Genomic DNA, 18189 nt, shown 5'->3' on the forward strand with positions numbered 1-18189 from the left:
CTAAAGGAGTTCAAATTTTGGGAGGATAATCAGGACCCAATTTGGAACCATTTGAGCACTGTGGAGCGAAAATTTCAAATTTTACATCAGTCTAATGTACATATGTCAGTGTTCACTCGGCTGTCGACAAAAGCAGGCCACTCTCGATGTGTGCTACGCGATCGTCTGTTTTCTCGGCAGCAACCATTGTGTGGTCCTCCTCATTGTTCTTCATCAGCAGTTCTTTCGGTCGATGCGTCGTCGACTTTGGAAAGCAACCGTTTCGTGATGAGTGTGTGAGTGCTGACCACGTTTTGCGTCCATTGCTGCAATGGATGCGCTCTGACCCTCGTTGGCGTACAACAATTTGCCATACAATGAAACTACTGGACGCGGCTCCAGTTCTGATGGAGGAGGCTTTTTGGATAGCGGAAGATAAAGTGTTTATTGTGTTGTACCTTTTGACTATAATTTTAAGATGTATTGTATAGTGAACAAGAATCCTCGGCTCTGTAAAGTTAATTCGGTTGAGCCTTATTAAATAAATTAATAAACAATGTACATATGTAATTAGTACACGGAAAATAGTTTTCATGTAGTTTCTATTGGGAATGCATATCATACTTTTTCCATTAACAAAACCAATTATATCTATCTGAATTTAACATAAAATTCATGTGATCGCATGAGTTCTATATGATAAATCACTTAAATTTCTTTTGAAACATATGGTTCATGTGATTTTGTGGTGCAATTCCCAATTATGATGAAATTCTAATGAATATTTTCCATTGGATATGTGATTTATTCTTTGAGTGTGTACTTCTAAAATGAGTAAATTTTTCGTCGATTTTTGTCATATTCGAAAAGATTTATGAAACACGTTTTCTAGAGATTGAGTAATTTAATCTTAAATTTGAGTCGATTTTATGTACCATGTAGTGTGGAAATCCGTTAGTTTCTTAGTACTGGTTCTTTCGCACGCCAGCAACGGGGGAACGAGCACACCTTAGTGAGAGATTCAACTTTTAACCACCTAAATATAGAGAAATCGACAATCAAAAGAGCAATTTATAAGCTTATTAACACGATTCTAAGCACTTCGTGCTCAAAAGTGCTGATGAATCAGTATCAGGATTGCTGAAACGCAACATATTCATTACATTTTGCAAAATAATTACAGCACCTGCTTTTGTGATTATTGCATGTTCAAACTCTGGAAGCAACGATATTTACCCGGAGATTTGGCAACAGAATTGACGGCCAAACGTGACCAAACCCAAGACCAAACGATAGGGGCCATCGATGCTGATCTTCACCGGATGCCTGAGACTGGGGAAGTCTGTTGAGATAGCGATGGAAATTAGTAATGACCTTGGAGATATCGGAGAATTTCTATTCGTGACATATGCGTTTTCGTACTTCCTATAATGTGTGTAATGCGCTATACTATTACCTCAAAATTTCAAGAGCACAGCTGCCACAAAACATACAACAATGAAACTGGAACTTCACATTTGATGCAGCAGACAGGGAGTTCTAATTTCATGAGTGATGTCACAGCTGTGTCCGAAATTTGTTCTCTAGAACATTTGAACTGATAGGGCATATTCAGCCATCATCAGGCAATTTGTGGACTCTTCAAGGAATCATCATTGATGATTTTTGATCATACGATTTTCGAACGGATTTATCAACCAACAATACTAAAGGGTGGATCAGCAAGCATGTAATGAACTTATCTTGCAAACTGAAGCACGCCAACGCAAATCAATTCCACCATCGAATAGCAAAGGATTTTCCCTAGCCGACGGTGTTGTTGATTTGGCAAGGTGAGCTTCGATTTGCGAGAAAAGATCATTACAAGATTAGATTACAAAAGCTGATCCGTCTTTTTGAATTGTTGGTTGAGATTTCACGACGTTCCTTTCTTAGAAACAAACGGGTGTCATCATTACCTGTCATGATACTTATAGAGTTGTGACCCGATATAAGAGATATGACAGATGAATCCGAATTCACTTTTTCAGTGACAGTGTCTATAGACAGTCAAGTTATAGACCGGCCAACGTGAGTTGACGTATCCAAACAAGCCGTCAAATCATATGGACAATGTTTGTTTTGGATGCAAAATGGCAGGTCTATAACTATGAGCGTCTATAACAGTGACAGCTCGTTCGTGTGGTGGATTTGAAAACGTGCAAATTTCTAATGCGTGTTGCAAAATGCATCGCACGTGTAATTTGATTAAAAATGTTAAACAGTGTAACACAATAAATTTTAATATATTCCCATGATTACAAAAGTCTGTAAATATCTGTGAAAAAAAAACTATGAAGTCTGTAAATGTCTGTAACGAAAAAAAAAATGTCGGTGAAGAAATAAAAGTCTGTAATTTAGCAGACATGTCTGTAAATCTGGCATCTCTGTAGACTCCCCATTTACTCTGTTTACAAAATGAGCTTAAAAGATGGTTCCTCATAGTTAAAAAAAAGCCAAATTTATGACATGGAAATCTCGAGGGATAGACGAAGTAGGATGAAAAATTCAAGTCGATTTCAGCTAAATTTACTTCTTTGGAGGAACCAGCCCACCATCAATGACTGACCATCTGGTGGAGAAAAGTAAAGGGAGCCAGGCCCTCGAATTCATAAAACGTTGTCGAAAGTTGAAAAACATACCAGCCTTCTTCAGATCTTGCAAATAGATGACAATCGAAATAACAACCGCCAGCAAACTACTGAAACTGTTAGTTAGCGGGAACTAGCTGGTTTCCGATCCATAGCAGTGATTTTATTCGGCTAAATAATCAACTCTTCGAAAATTTCTTTTAAGCGTACATCCCTGCATCGTTGGATGGTGCACTTCGGTAACCATCCGGAAGACGCGGAGCTTTTTCGGGAACGATTGCGCTTCCAGCTGTTCAAAATCCGAAATGTTGTAAAACAGTATCGCAAACTATCTGAGTAACTGCTTCCAATCCATCGGGAGAAAACCGCCTGGAAGAACAGTGGATCCCACAGCGCAACTAAATATCGAAAGATAAACAAACTTTGACGTTTTGAAGGCAACTTTGCCTCCATAAATGCTGCCATAAATCTGAACGGGTTAGGATCAAGCAAAATGGCTTTAAATAAATACAATTCAGCCTGCAAGTTTTCTTCATAAATGCCATTTTAAAACCTTATGAATTTGTTAAGGATTTCTTGCGAGCAAAACAACTTTTTAACAAAAACTTTTATGTCACCGCTATGTTACAATTAGTTTGCTTGTGTTTTTTACAAATTTTGATTTTAAATCTATAGTTCCTTGGATGTATGGTGAATTTTGCAATGAGCAAAGATGTAAATGCAAAAATCATTAAAAAAATCTTTTAACTCGATCTGAAGAATATTTTTTTTTCAATATAAAATAATTAGTCAAATCGACATTTTACGAGGGTGGACTTATTTTTTTAAGAAAATCAATCTAAAAGAGCTTTGAGAATACACCCTTAAGAACCTTCTCCAGGGTGGGCCATCAAGCCATATTCTAGTCCTAATGAGGTTTTGGTGGATGCATTAATGACTAAATAGCTTTGACCAGAGTTTTATGAATGTTGTTTTACAGTTACTTTGTAATATTTCATAAAACTTAAAATGTTACTTGTAAGAGTTTGATCTGCTGTACGCATGCAGGTTCGGAGGCAACTTTCAACCCCGACAGCTTCGGACAAATTATCCTTGTGAAAAGCCATCGTCTTCTACTTTCGCTCTTTTTTTTTCGCCACCCACTTTACCACAGGGCTGAACCAATTTCAGTGCAACTACAGTCAACTCTCCACATCTTGATATTCTATAACTCGATGGATTCGGTGGTCCCTTCATTTTTCCATGCATCGTACTATTCTTAAATCGTTATTTCCCCAAATCTATAGCTACTTTGGTCGATGTTCTATGTAGTGTTATTTTGATTCTATAACTCAATATGTCAAACACGGTTTGTAGGGTTTTTGATCTAATTTCCGTCCTACTTAACACAACCCCCGCTTAACCTCTCTTTTTTGAACGGGTTTAAACAAAAAATTGAATATTGCTGTCAAAGATGGCCTCTAAATTTATTCACCTTTCCATACGTAAATGGTTGAAATTAGAGAGGGTCTAGGATAGGAGAGGAGCGGATTCAAAACAAACTACCTTGGCAACCTATGCCTAAGCGATTTCTAGCAACACTGCCAATGCAATCAAGATAGGCGCTTGATTGGCTCAGGCTTTGACAGTTCGTTTGGCTCAAAACCAGCCAGTCCGCTCCTCTCTTATACTAGACCCTCTCTAGTTGAGATATTCTTTAAAATCTATTACTGCTTATTGATTCTACATTCGTTCTACGAGTTTCAACTCCGTCCTAATGCATTGAAACGCCATTAGATTTTCTTCGTCCTACGGATAAACGTAGAAAAAGGGGATTCGCTAGGAGCGTTTCTTTTGTTTTGAGAACAATGAGCGTAAATATTCATACAATGCGCTCTTATGGAATTTATGTTGTAGTAAATAAACGTATCGGAATAAACCTATTATTAATTTGTACACGGTGAAATCATTAATATTATTAATCTTTTCTGATCGATACCCTATATGGAGAAACTCTATTACAAAAAATACAAGGGACAGCCCTATGGGGTTGTACGCAATGGTGACGTAGGACTACGTGATCTTATATAATAAATGCTATTTGTTAACTGCAGCAGGAGCTTGTGTTTTGTGTAGGTATAGGAATTTGAGCGGGGTTCTCTCTGTTCATACTCTTTAGTATGACGCGCTTAGCATAGATGACCCACAGCGACTCACGAAGAGCTACTGTTTCCAATCAATAGCGGTGCGGCTTCTTCCTCCTTCTATGGATGCTCATGTGGGCTGCAGCTCGCTGCTTGCAGCCAGTCTTTTGTTGAGTACTGGAGAACACCACCACTCACCACGCGGTGAATAAAAAAACCGGATGGAATTCAACTTTGAAATCTGTGTTAGGGAAAGCGCTTTTTGCAGGCAATCGGTGATAATTTTAATTATCATAGCAATAGTTGCATATTCGTGCAATTTTCAAAAGTGACATTTTGAAAAATGAAAATTAATTTTAACAGATTCGCAGAAAAAAAAAATAAAAGAATTAAAATCTATCATCTCTGGATCAAAATCAGACCACTTTTATACTGCGAAGGACTTTGGTTTTTGAAATTGTACCCAGTATGTTGCCAGATATCTAAATGGAGCTGGAATTAGACAGATCAACTTTTGTAAACAATGACTTCTCTTGATGATTTTTAGTAGTTCAAGGCACGCCCACGCAAACCAATATTACCGTCGGGTAGGGGAAGTCTTACCCTACCTGATGGTGATGTTGATTTGCATGTGCGAGCCTTGACTTTCAAGACATCATCGAAAGATGTCATTGTCTACAAAAACTGTTGCGCTCTAATTCCAGCTCTATAATAATATGGGAACTGACATCCAATTGATGACCTTGACAAATGTCCAAAAAATACTCATACAAATTTATGGAGGTCCTGAAAAGGACCGTTTTGTCGTGATGGTTGAGTAATGCTGAGCTATTAGGGTGTTAAACACAGATGAGGTTGGTGAGCTGAATGTTGTTTGGAATGAGGGTGACGCGCTTGGCATAGATGGCCCACAGCGACTCACGAAAAGCTACTGATTCCGATCAATAACGGTGCGGCTTCTTCCTTCTTCTATGAATGCTCATGTGGGCTGCAGCTTTCGTTGTGTACTGGAGAACCGGACACCACCACACACGGTGATAGGAACTGAATCCATTCAGCGGTTGAGTCCAGCCTTGATAGCTAGCTGCTTGCGGGAGCCTTTCGTTGTTTACTGGAGAACACCACCACTCACCACGCGGTGTTTGAATAAACAACATTTGGTGTGACCGGATGGAATTCGACTTTGAAATCTGTGTTAGGGAAATAGCTTTTCGCAGGCAATCGGTGATAATATTAATTATCATAGCAACAGTTGCATATTCGTGCAATTTTCAATAGTGACATTTTGAATAATGATAAAGTCTTAACTTAAGCAGATGCCTAGAAATATTTCTGATCGATTAGTGATAAAATTATTGAAATTGGTTCAGGGGCAGCTGAGTTATTAACGTTCAAAATCTTTCATAATTTTGTTATACGTTCCATTTTCGGTTTTCACAAAGTGTACCCCCATATAGAAATCACAGACGTGGTCCTACGTCAAAAATAGTAAGAGGTTGTAACCAAGACACGACCGTAGATTTGACGTAGGATTACGAAAGGTAGTTTTGATGTCACAGCAAAAGTATAGTATATAAGTTATGGACCACCTCTCAGCAACAATTCCAACATCAGAAGACATCACCCATCGGGTAGACATAATTCAACGAAACCAACAACAAGTGGCCTTATCATTGAGTGCAATTTCGCGGCCATCATCTCCAGGCAAATTCAAAGTCACAATGTAGTACGAATGGGGACGTCGACAACAACAACAGCATCATCATCAGTAACATGCTTCAGCCCATCGGCAGCCCGATGACCACGATAGCATGCACCAGCTTATCACCAAGAACGCCAATTCAGCACCAGATGACAAATTCAACAGCTACAGTGACGCCGACGATCACCGCATGGCAACGGCAACATCGAAGCAACCCGATACCGCACGGTAGCAGGAGTGGACAGTACATAGTACAATAATTAGATGTAAGCATTTTCCAGGAATATAAGCTCTTTTGTATTTCGAAGTAAAATTCAAATTTATGCAATAAATTATTCCAGTTTTAGTCGTACACGAGAGCAGTTGTGCTTTTTAAAAACATCTCGAAGTCAGTGAAAAACATAATTTATATTAAATTGACTTCTTAACTCGTTATCAGTGATAAAGCTTGATTGGTTGCAATTCGGAAGCTATTTGAGAGTTCTGTTTGTGAGGTGCTCTATCGATGTCTATGCAGTACAAGCCAATCCTGGACGGAAATTAAATATGTATTAGGGAAAACACATCAATCACAGAGTCTGAGCCTACCGGACGGTACCTACTTTTTGTTTTGGTCTTTATTATAGAGATTTTTAGCCATATGGCTAGTTCATCTCTTAAGATAGTAAAAAAAAATAAAGAGAAAAAAAAATTGGGTTCTCAGAAGGAGATTCCCAATCTTGGCTGTGGTACATTAATCTTGCTAGAATGAAAAGGTGTAGAAAACTGCCAACAAACTGGAAATACAAACAAGGAACACTCAGATATTGTTGTAAAGGTTCGCCTCCTTTAGGAAGGTGATGAGGGCGGCTGATGCCGGAGACTCGTCGCCCAACAGGTTCCGAATGCTTATTGATTCCAAGGCGAAGGTCCTCCAGCTCCGCGCAGTTCACGAGGATGTGCTCCACGGCGGCTGGCACTCCGCAGATTTTGCAGGTCCTCCAGGAACGGTGTTCCTCTGAAGTTGTGGGAGACTCTGCTGTGGCCGGTGCGCAGCTTTGACACAACCCGTTGTTATCTTAGGTTTGGTCGATCCTTCCAGGTTCCGGTGGTCGCCTTGATCTTCCGAAGGTGGTGTTTCCTGTTGTTCCTCCACTCGGTGTCCCAGGCTCTCCGAACCGTCCGCTTGATCCACTTTTTGACATCTTGGAGCGGTACATTGCCGGTGGAGCTGGATCCAGTGTGGCCTGAGCCGGAGAGGTGGTCGGCTGTTACGTTCCCTTGGATCCCGCAGTGACCGGGTACCCATATGAATACAGTCCCTTGGATCCACGGATGCTTCGGTGGTTCTGTTGTTAGGACCGATATCACACTGATTGAGTCAGTTACGACTAAAATCGGCCGGTTGGCCGGTAACTTAACCGCGTGGAGAATGGCCGCTGCCTCAGCTGAGAACACCAACCATTGGGTCGGAAGCGATCTGCTCACAAGCAGACCATCTCTGGAGACCCCCATTCCCACTCCACTCTTAGAGAGAGAGAGCCGTCGGTGTACCTAACTTCATGACCTTGGTAATGCGCCCCGAGAGTTTCGACAACTGTCCGGCGTAAGGCCAGCGAGTTGTCTCCTGCCCTGAAGCGGTCCTTGATTCGGCTGTCAATTTTGTTCTTGTGCGATTGCCAACTTTTGTCTCCGTACCAGTGGACCCTGGCCACTGGAAGGAGATCTACTTCGGTGGCCATGCGGAGCAGTCGGTTCGCCTCGTCGAGTTCCATAATCTGGACGGCTTTCTCGGCGGCAAGGCATGTAAGCTCTACACCGTACAGTAGGCAACTGTCGGTGATGGCTCGAGCAACGCAGAAGCGGATTTCACGATTGTTGGATCGGTGGGGACGGTACCTACGTTTATGCTTTTTGGTGCAAATTTTAAGCCTCTTCTATTAAGAGAACCCGGCAAGATTTTTTTTTGGCATTATTCTCTTAATAGGAGGGGCTTAAAATTTGCAACAAAAGGCATAAAGATTGGTACGGTCTGGCATGCTCAGGGCTTGGAATCAATATTCGTCGACTGTGTTAGAGAAACCACTTTTCCCATCACGGAAATGCCTCGTTTTCTGATGTCAAAATAACGCATTTTCGTGCACAAAACGCACAGAACTTTTGGTTTATTCAATAGATAATTAAATAAACCGTTAATTGATTGGAGGAATTTCTCGCTAAAATTTTTCCAATCGCGAGATATTCGCGATCAATCATATAAATTCGAGATTTTTTAGCTTTTTCTAGCGTCCTGGAGAAAACCTTACGAAGAGTTCCTGGTTAATTGACAAGGTCATGTGGTATTCGGTCATTGCGAGAATTTGTATGCACCACTTCAATACTTGATGCATTTGACCACAAGCGTTTGGTTGCTGGGTACATTATCAAAGAGATTTGGGGGTGATGTGGCTGGCAGCAAGGCGAGCGAACGTTCAATGAAAATTAACTCTCCTGAAAAGAACCGTTTTGTCGTGATGGTTGAGTACTGCTGAGCTATTAGAATTCAGCACAGATGAGGCTGGCGAGCTGTTTGTTATTTGGAACGAGGGTGACGCGCTTGGCAATGATGGCCCACTGCGGCTCACGACGAGCAACTGAATCCGATCAGTAGCGGTGCGGCTTCTTCCTGCTTCTTCGGTGAATGGAGCTCGCTGCTTGCGGGTAGCCTTTCGTTGTGCACTGGAGAACAATGCTGATGCTGCTGATGACGACCGACCAGACACCACCATACACGGTGATTGAATAAGCACCGTTCGGGAGACCGGATGGAATTCGATTTCGAAATCTGTGTTAGGGAAAGCGCTTTTTGCAGGCAATCGGTGATAATTTTGATCACCATTGCAACAGTTGGACATTTGTGTAATTTTCAATAGTGACCTATTGAAAATTGATAAATTGTTTATTTAAGCAGATTTGTAGAAAAATTTCCAATCGATTGGCTTATTTAGAATTGCAATCCATCCGCTATTGACAGAGTTATAAGTGGTCAAAACCTGACCACTTTTCGTAACGCAGTCGATTTTTGTTTTATTGAAATTGCACCCCCAATATGTTGCCGAAAGACGTAATCCTACGTCAAGTGGGTACACCACCTGTGGTCGATGTCACCGATTTGAACCAAAATTGGCCGAAACGCTTATTTTGGCATTCTGAACAAACGCCTTTTTTGATTTTGCTTTAAAGTGCCCAGATCCTTCTGGGCTACAACCCTGTATTCTCGAGATTTTTAAAAATTTCAACTTTCAGAAGAGATTACTCCACAACCAAATAGCCTATTCGTGATCTTAGAACGTATATTTGAAGGTTTTTCAATGTTAATTCTTATAGGTGTACCCACATTTTGTTTTTGTTATAGTAACTACAGTAATCAGACTGATTACCGACAGGTATCCAAATTGTAAAAAAATGGCCTATTTTCACCATGGGTGGGATTTTTTATTTCTTAATATTCAGAAAAACTCTTCTACTTGATGTGTTTCCAAGGGCAAATGATTTGGACAAATAATTTTTAAGATATGACTAGATGAGTGAGTTGGACTTTTAAGCTTTTCTGATAGAAAATCAATGCTATTTATGGGGTTGACCCCGACATAGTGGTTAACATCCATGCCTCTCACGCCAAAGTCATGAGTTCAAATCTCACCCCCGGACAAGTCACGAATGACCCAGTGACTATGATAATAAAAAAAATGCTATTTAATATTTTTTATTTTTTCTTGAATTCCTTCACGCCATGGCGCAATTATAATTTTATGTTATTTTTCACATGTTCTGGGCAGGATTTTTGTTATATGAAATCATAACTAACTAATTTATTTACTTATGTCTATAATTTAATGGTGTGTGTGTGTGTGTGTGTGTGTGTGTGTGTGTGTGTGTGTGTGTTCAATCTAATCCCCACTGTCCGGCAGTGTTATTATGGACGAAAATTGCTTTTTATTACCCTTAAATTAAAGCAGGTTTAGTCCGGGAGTCAGAAGGTGTTAGCTCTATTGCAGCTCCAGTGACCCATTTCAAAATACCTGGTAATTCACGACCACTCCGAGGTCACTTTTACTTACAACAAGCTCGGCATGTTCAGTCTACCTTTATATTATTTCCAAATCTGGCACGTATATAGTTTTGAAATTTTTTCAACTGTATTAAATCGATTTCAATGGACATTTCTTATCAATTTTGTTTCGAATACCTCTTGATTCATCTGCTGGCAGTCCTTACTGGCCCTTATCGGTGACCAACGCGTCTGCCCGCAAAAGCAACAACGCTTAAATCTCAAAGCTTTCCGGACGTCTCCTTGAAAATGCAACCGAGAAATGTATAAGAACAATCTTCAACTGGAACGTACTCACCAAATCAATACATCCGGAGGCACATTCCCGATGCTTATTTTTCTCTCGCAAACTCGTCGTCGTCGAACGGCAAAAAATGGAACTCGGTGAGAAATTTTGTGATACAGAATTTTCATTGAACATAAACTGCGAATTCACAAATTTCACCACACCCAACTGCGAAACACGTTCAGAAGCACTTTTGGTACACTTTATGGTCCGGGAGAAAAAAACAAACAACGCAGATGGCGACATCTCTTCTGATGCTTGAAAACATGATGAATGACGTTTTCTTTCTCGATTCTAAAACTTCCCGGAAAGCGAGAAAACCACCAATCACACACGCATAACCGTCCGGGACGCAGAGTGCCAGCGCTTATCCGGCAAATGCAGTCGAAAACTATGAAAACGAACGCACTCACGCAACATAGAACAAACTTAAAACACAACCGTATCCAAAGGGGTTCGAAACTGCACTTAATGTTGGTCCTAAAAGTGAAAAATACGTTCCTATGGGACACACCCAAAACGTTGTACTTTAGAAGTACGATGAAATCAGATCGATTAGCAGGTATATAAAATTTCAGTTGTGGATGCCAGTTGCTACTTGAATAATACCCTTATTTGAGTAAAAATTTTTTTTTAGATGCAATCTCACGAGCAGCAATGCTTTTTTTTATTATAGTTACTAGTTGAGTCTGCCGGGCCTTGCTCGGGATTCAATATTAGCTTGAGTTTATGCGCCAATTTAAAAAAAAAAGCATGCTTAATTGTACGTAGCCCTCCCTCCCCCTATTATCTAAGGGGCTACCCCCTATGACCTCCACATGCCAAATCTGGTTCGATTTGCTTGATTAGTTCTCGATTTATGCAGAAATTTTTATTTCATTTGTATGGGAGCCCCCATTACAGAGGGGGACGGGTCTCGAACCATCAGAAGAACCTTTCCCTGCCTCAAAAAAAAATGCGTACAATAAGAACATGACAGTTACGTTCATGAAAGGAAAGTAAGTTTTGAACAAATGAAAAATAAAGGGTCAACGTTTATTTTTATTTATAACTATAATAAAAAAAGCATTCTTGCTCGTGAGATTGTATCTAAAAAAATAAATAAATTACTCAAATAAGGGTATTATTCAAGTAGCAGCTGTCATCCACAACTGAAATTTTATATACCTGCTAATCAATCTGATTTCATCGCACTTCTAAAGCACAACGATTTGAGTGTGTCACTCATCTAGTCATATCTCAAAAACTATTTGACCAAATCATTTGCCCTTGGAAACAGTTTTTCAAAGTGTGGTGAAAATTTGAGTCCAAAATATTAAGAAATAAAAAATCCCGCGCATGGTGAAAATAGGCCATTTCTTGACCATTTGGATACCTGCCGGTAATCAGCCTATTTACTGTAGTTACTATAGCAAAAACAAAATGTGGGTACACCTATAAGAATTAACATTGAAAAACTTTCAAATTGACGTTCTAAGATCACGAATAGGTTATTTGGTTGTGGATTAAACTCTTCTGAAAGTTGAATTTTTTTTAAATTTCCAAAATCCAGGGTTGTAGCCCAGAAGGATCTAGGAACTTTAGAGCAAAATAAAAAAAGGCGTTTGTTCAGAATGCCAAAATAAGCGTTTTGGCCAATTTTGGCTCAAATCGGTGACATCGACCACAACTTTTTAAAATTCTGTACCCACTTGAGCTGGAATGACCCATATACAATATTTTGTTCATTGCATCCATCTGGCTTGAGAGCCCGTTTTGAATTTTCGCATGCGTACCTACGTAGTTGTTAAGTACAACCAAACAGCGGCTGGTCTAAATTAGTCTGGAAATTTGATATGAGTTCATCTACTTAGCTTGTTTTGGGTGTTAATTCTTCATAACATTGTAAGTTTTTGTTTTACCATAAAGTACTGTGTCTTGCAACAGCACAAAGCACCAGTTCCAGCAGACCCAAACTTGTCCGTTTTTCATGTTTACAATCTGCGTTTATAAACATAGTCATGGAGGGAAAATTACCGCTGACTACAAATGATTACTGTTACATAAACCGACCAAGTGACAGCACTCTGCTGTCTCAAACACAAACGCGTATCTATCTACCTACCTACCTTCCCCGCGCTCACAGGAAACACAATAAGTGCATTATATTCACAAATGGCCGGTATCTTTTTTTTTTTAAGCTTCTACAACATCGCAACAGCGTCGACAACCAGCCAGCCTGCAAAACAAAATTAATACTTTATTATTAATAATAATAACACATGTGCTTTTGCTCATTTAACGAGAGAGACTCACCGACTGACTGTCGCTCGCAACGTGTATCGCCGTTTTTTTTTCGCCGTCGATCGTTGGGCTTGAACCACGTGGCTGACCTAGTCTACTAGACGGCGGCTTACTACTAAACTCCACCATCGACACTACTACTACGCTCGTTACTACGACCGCTTGTGTTTGTTATTATTTACACTAACATTGCGACGGGCGGAAAGGTGTGCAATACTGCAACAATTTGCTTGGCTCGGGTTTTTTGTTTTATCCATTGTCGAGATGACCTCCTGTGCACACTATGTCAGAGCCCTCTTGCAGCAGCAGCAGCAGCAGCAGCCGCAACTGGGCTTTGGGCGGGAGGATGTTGATTAGTTTTTTGTTTTGCTCCGACTCGCCCTGTTTGCAATTTAATGATGCTGAAATGTATGACTTTTGCCCGCTGCTATAAATAATAATGAATAATTAGTATTTTTGCTCTCTTTCTATTATTACAGGTAAGTGGACTGTGTAATTGAACTTCGAGCGAGTGGTAGAACAATGGTCAGTGGGGTATCTCCACTTCGGAATCGGTAAGCTAGAACAAATCAAATATCGTGTTTTTGAAGAGCTACTAACAGAGCGGGGGTGGGGGGGGGGAGATGTAAATCTAGCAACTCAATGGAAACAACCGACGTGCAATATTCCCCCGAGACACAAAGCCACAGCTTGTTTATGCTGTACAGTGTCGTAAAATTGCATCTTTATGCGCGCATCACTTCAAGTTGCATATTTTTCTCTTGTGTTTTCAATGAAACGAAATTAATATTAATATTCAGTACCGCAACATAAATCATATAACAGCTCACCACCCAGTTGCAGTGGGGTGACATTTCCAGTCATGATCACCATGATGATCCATGTGGCAGTGGACGTTGAACGACGACAACTACAACTAGTTACAAGAGATGGATAAAAGTAATAGTAGCGTCTAGTGTGGCATTGTTCAGAAGTCAAGGTGCAGTGCATATTCTTCTTTGAGTGACGGAACGGTTGATTATGACGAATTGCTCTGGGTGGGTGATGCGTTTTTCTTGTAGTTCAGTAGTTGTATTAGGTGAATGTTTACAATGCAAATTGTTCAACGATGGAATTTCCAATATGTGGACTATTACCTTAGAACAACTCCTATTCTAACAAATGGCCCGCGATATTAAAGACTAACTCCCCTCATGCCAACCGGTTAGCCCACTTAGTGAGTGAATCCTTCCGCACTCGAGTATAAAATATTCACTGCAAACTATAAAATTTTATGTTCCATTGCTTCTCTACAACATTTCGCATGCAATACAACAAATAGAAATCCACTAGTCCGAATCTAACTCAAATCGCTCTACTCCACTCACACACATCGGACGGACCAGAATGTGAGAATCACACAGCAACCAGCCAGCAAGTCGCACCAAGGGCGAGGGGGAAGCAAATTTAGAAAAATGTGAAATTTAGAAAAATTGGATCGTCATGAGAAATGCATGAGTTGTATGAGCTCCGCACACTTCCCTCAGGTTGCACACACCGCGGCAGCGAGTCCTTGTTCCTCAGAAAAAAAAAATAAACCTCCGAACAAAAGCAAAAGATGTACTCCACTGATGACTACCCGCTACCAAGGGGAGGGAGAAGGTGTAGGTGAATAATTGGTAGCCGGGTAAAATCTGAATTTTTCACGTTGCTACGACGAATATGTATATCTGTTCCCTCTTTCCTGGGCTCGGATCGCTCGCATCACACTTTGACTGTCTGCCAGCCTGGCTGTGTTTGCTTCCGATTGCCTTCAGTATCGATACGTGTACTTGTTCGCATGCAGGATGCTTTTTTTTTGAGAAATGTGCACCGCTTTTTGCGTCGCGTTTCCCATTTTTCCTTTGGAAAACGTGTAGGTTTCTAACGGTTGCCGAAAAAAGACCAGAAGAAGAACCGAAATGGAATTCCGATCGGTACCTACCTCGGCAAGGCATCGGAAAGGCTCTCAGGAGGCAGGCGGCTGGAGGCAAACAGAATTTTTATTCTGCGAATGCTGGTTTTCATTTGCACTGGTAGAGTTTCTATGCCTCCTGCTGCATCTCCCGCCCTAGATTAACGTTCACATGTCGGTTGGGAGACACAATCGAACTCGAACCGGGGAGTGGTGAATAGAGGGACTAGAGGAAACAACAGAAAAAAAAAACGGATATACGAATATGAATTCGAACCTACCTACCAACATGCTGGCCTCGTCGGCCGCCTCGAGCAAAAAGAATTATAATTGATACGGAATGTGTCTTTCGGTACGAGAGCCGAGTGTTCTGGGGATTGCATTTCTCCTCACCCGCACTCTAAGCTGGGACGAGAAAGTGCAGTGCTGGCAGAGTTTTGGCAAGATGCAATTTATTTGAAACATTGTTGCATTTTGTTGTTTGGAAATTACAACTTATGATGAACGACGAGCGACACTACATTCTGTATTTTTACGCGATTTTTTCGCCTCTAATTTTGTTCTTATAATCGAAAATTGCAACCAAATGTAATGTAACTTTTGTCAAAAAATTGCAAAAATATCAACGATAAGTATGGTGGTATTAAAAATGCTGTATCCATCTCTTGGTCAAAATCGAAAAATCATATAAAATCATGTTATGTTCATTTTATTGTTTGGCTATGAAATAAAACCAGAATCGTAGAAAGAATAAAGAATAAGGAAAACACTAGTCATCATGTTTGAAATCAAAATTTTAAGTTCTTTTTATTTTGCGATTAGTTAACATTAAATCATAGTAACTGTTGATCCAATTTGTAAAATTATATCATCAAAAATGGCTTAATTAAAGAAACCACACATTACGAAAAAGACATGCAAATTTCAGTGCCCTGAGATCGACACATGCAAGCGGCCTTTTTGACATAAGAATCAGTTGAAAGGGACGAGAAAATCAATTCAATCAAACGCGTTTTTCGTCGAGTTGCATATGTTTCCGTTTCAGGACACTCAATTTTACATGCCATGTTTGTTAACGTTCCATGATTTACGTCTCGTGTAAAAATAATAATTTCTAAGTGTGCAGTATTGTATTTCTGAATGTATTGATTTTTTATGTTCGTTCAAATCGGATTTAATTTAATTTGTTTCTAATTTCATCAGACTGAATGTAGGATGGGGAAAACCTCATTGAGTCAACCATTCAAAATCGTTCAAAGGTTCAGAGCAAGACTGGCGATTTTGTGTCGGCGCACCGCCTTGATGATTTTGGATACGCCGTCAATGTAATGTTCTTTTAACTTTAAAATCTTGAAAGAAGCGTTTCTCGCCAGCCATTGCACATAATAAAACACAACCAAGGTCAAAGTTCCAAAACAACAATACCGTGAACATTACCTGGACTGACACACCGTGCAAATTATTGCTTAAACGACATTTAGCAGATGGAATGGAGCAATGCTAAATGGAACGATGCGAAACGGAACGCAGAATCAAAACAAAACAGCAAATAAGACTACCAGAAACTCACTCTTCTGATGGTCATAGGGTTACAAGAACTTCAAATTAAAAACGATCTCGTATAATATGCACGAAGTGTCGTTCGTATTAACTGGGGTCCACGGGACACAAAAGTACATTGTTTCTTTATCATAGACCTGATTTTTTGAAAGGGTCAATTGTTTCCGCAGGTAGCAGAGTTTCAAGCACATCCACTCCATGCTCATGGAAGTCGAAAAAATTTCAATCCAGTAAGATTTCCGCCGCAACTGGATAATAGGGATGGTCGGGTATGTAATTGAAATACCCGAATCCAACCCGTACTCGATTCATAAATTTTTCGAGAACCCGAACCCGACCCGAATCCGAAATGTGATTTTTTTTAAATACCATCAGGGTATGGGTTGAGTTTTGGGTAAACAAATCCGTTCCTGTTCATCTACAGTTCAATGAACACATATACTTATTTTGAGGGTTTCTGTTCTTGTCAAGGCAGATGATATGTGTTATTTGTTAAAGAAATTCGCTAGAAAGCTTGTTTTGATGCTCAAAATCATTTCTTTCTTAATTTTTTAAACTTTATTAGTGAGATTTCTAGTTCATCTCGTACTTTCTTAATTGGATAAGATGCAAGAAATATCCTTACCCGACTATTCCACGTTTGTTGTTACCCGTACCTGATTCGAACCCGAAAATCTATTTATTTGCATACCCGTACCCAACCGAACCCGTTGAACCTGACCAACCAACCGAACCTGGCCATCTCGTATGAATAGGCTATTTAATCCGGGATGATTTTAATTACTGAAAAATCCACCTTAGAAAATAGTTCCGATACTGTTCCGAAATGTTTTGATGGTGTTTACGGTAACAAATTCAAAATGAAGTTATCTGCAACAAGTCACATATACAGTAGTTCCAACCGGTGGAAACTAACGATTTTAAATTGACTCACCACTTGACAAGCCTATTGGTCCCAAGTACATATATAAGCGTACCCCATTCAAGTCGAAATTATAGTACTACACTATGATTGTTTTGATTCGCTATGAAAGTTTGACAGACAAAATGGGGGGATTGTGGATTTTCCTATGTTTCGAGGGGTGCATCGATTTGTTTGGGACCGAAGATAGTACCAGAGCTGAGCCAAAAAGTTGAGCAAGTTTCTTCGGGACCTTCTGGTCTTAGAGTTACCTCTACGGTATTACAATATTTTGGTTTAAATTCAACTTTGAAATGTGAAGTTTTGACAGCCACCATAGTGAAATTCCGATGCACGCCGCCGCCGCCGCTGCTGATCAAAGTCAACGGTATCACGCCGCTACGCGCCGTCACCGCCGAGGCAAACATGGTTTCTACGCCGCCGCCGCCACCGCCGCCGATGAAAGGGCAGGCGCACAGGTCTAATTCAGAGGCCTTGTGTGCAAAATTGTCAAGACCAGTACCGTCTTAATGGTAGGGCGATGGTGGGCTAAAATCAGGGACCCCATTTTTGAGGGGAGCCCTGGCCAATGTTTAAAAATCATTGTTCAGTCATTTATCGATGCATTTTAAATCTGTTGATACCGAATAAATTTTTAAAGTCTGTAATTTCAAATAGTGCCAATAGATTTGAAATTCGTCCATATATGGCTGAGCTATGATT

General features: G+C 40.2%; 1 protein-coding gene across 1 annotated transcript in view; it reads left to right on the forward strand.

Moving 5' to 3' along the window:
• The window catches only part of LOC135713593 (protein bric-a-brac 1-like), a 64465-nt gene extending 57771 nt beyond the window's left edge, over positions 1 to 6694 (forward strand). The window contains exon 3 of the mRNA XM_065236723.1: positions 6437 to 6694. Coding sequence (XP_065092795.1) covers positions 6437 to 6694 — 258 coding nt within the window. The remainder of the gene's footprint in view (positions 1 to 6436) is intronic.
• The last annotated feature ends 11495 nt before the right edge of the window (positions 6695 to 18189 follow it).

Source organism: Ochlerotatus camptorhynchus, unplaced genomic scaffold (genome assembly GCF_037179485.1).
Source record: "Ochlerotatus camptorhynchus isolate MF236.1 unplaced genomic scaffold, CSIRO-AGI_Acam_v1.1 ptg000570l, whole genome shotgun sequence".
Classification (NCBI taxonomy): Eukaryota; Metazoa; Arthropoda; class Insecta; order Diptera; family Culicidae; genus Ochlerotatus; species Ochlerotatus camptorhynchus.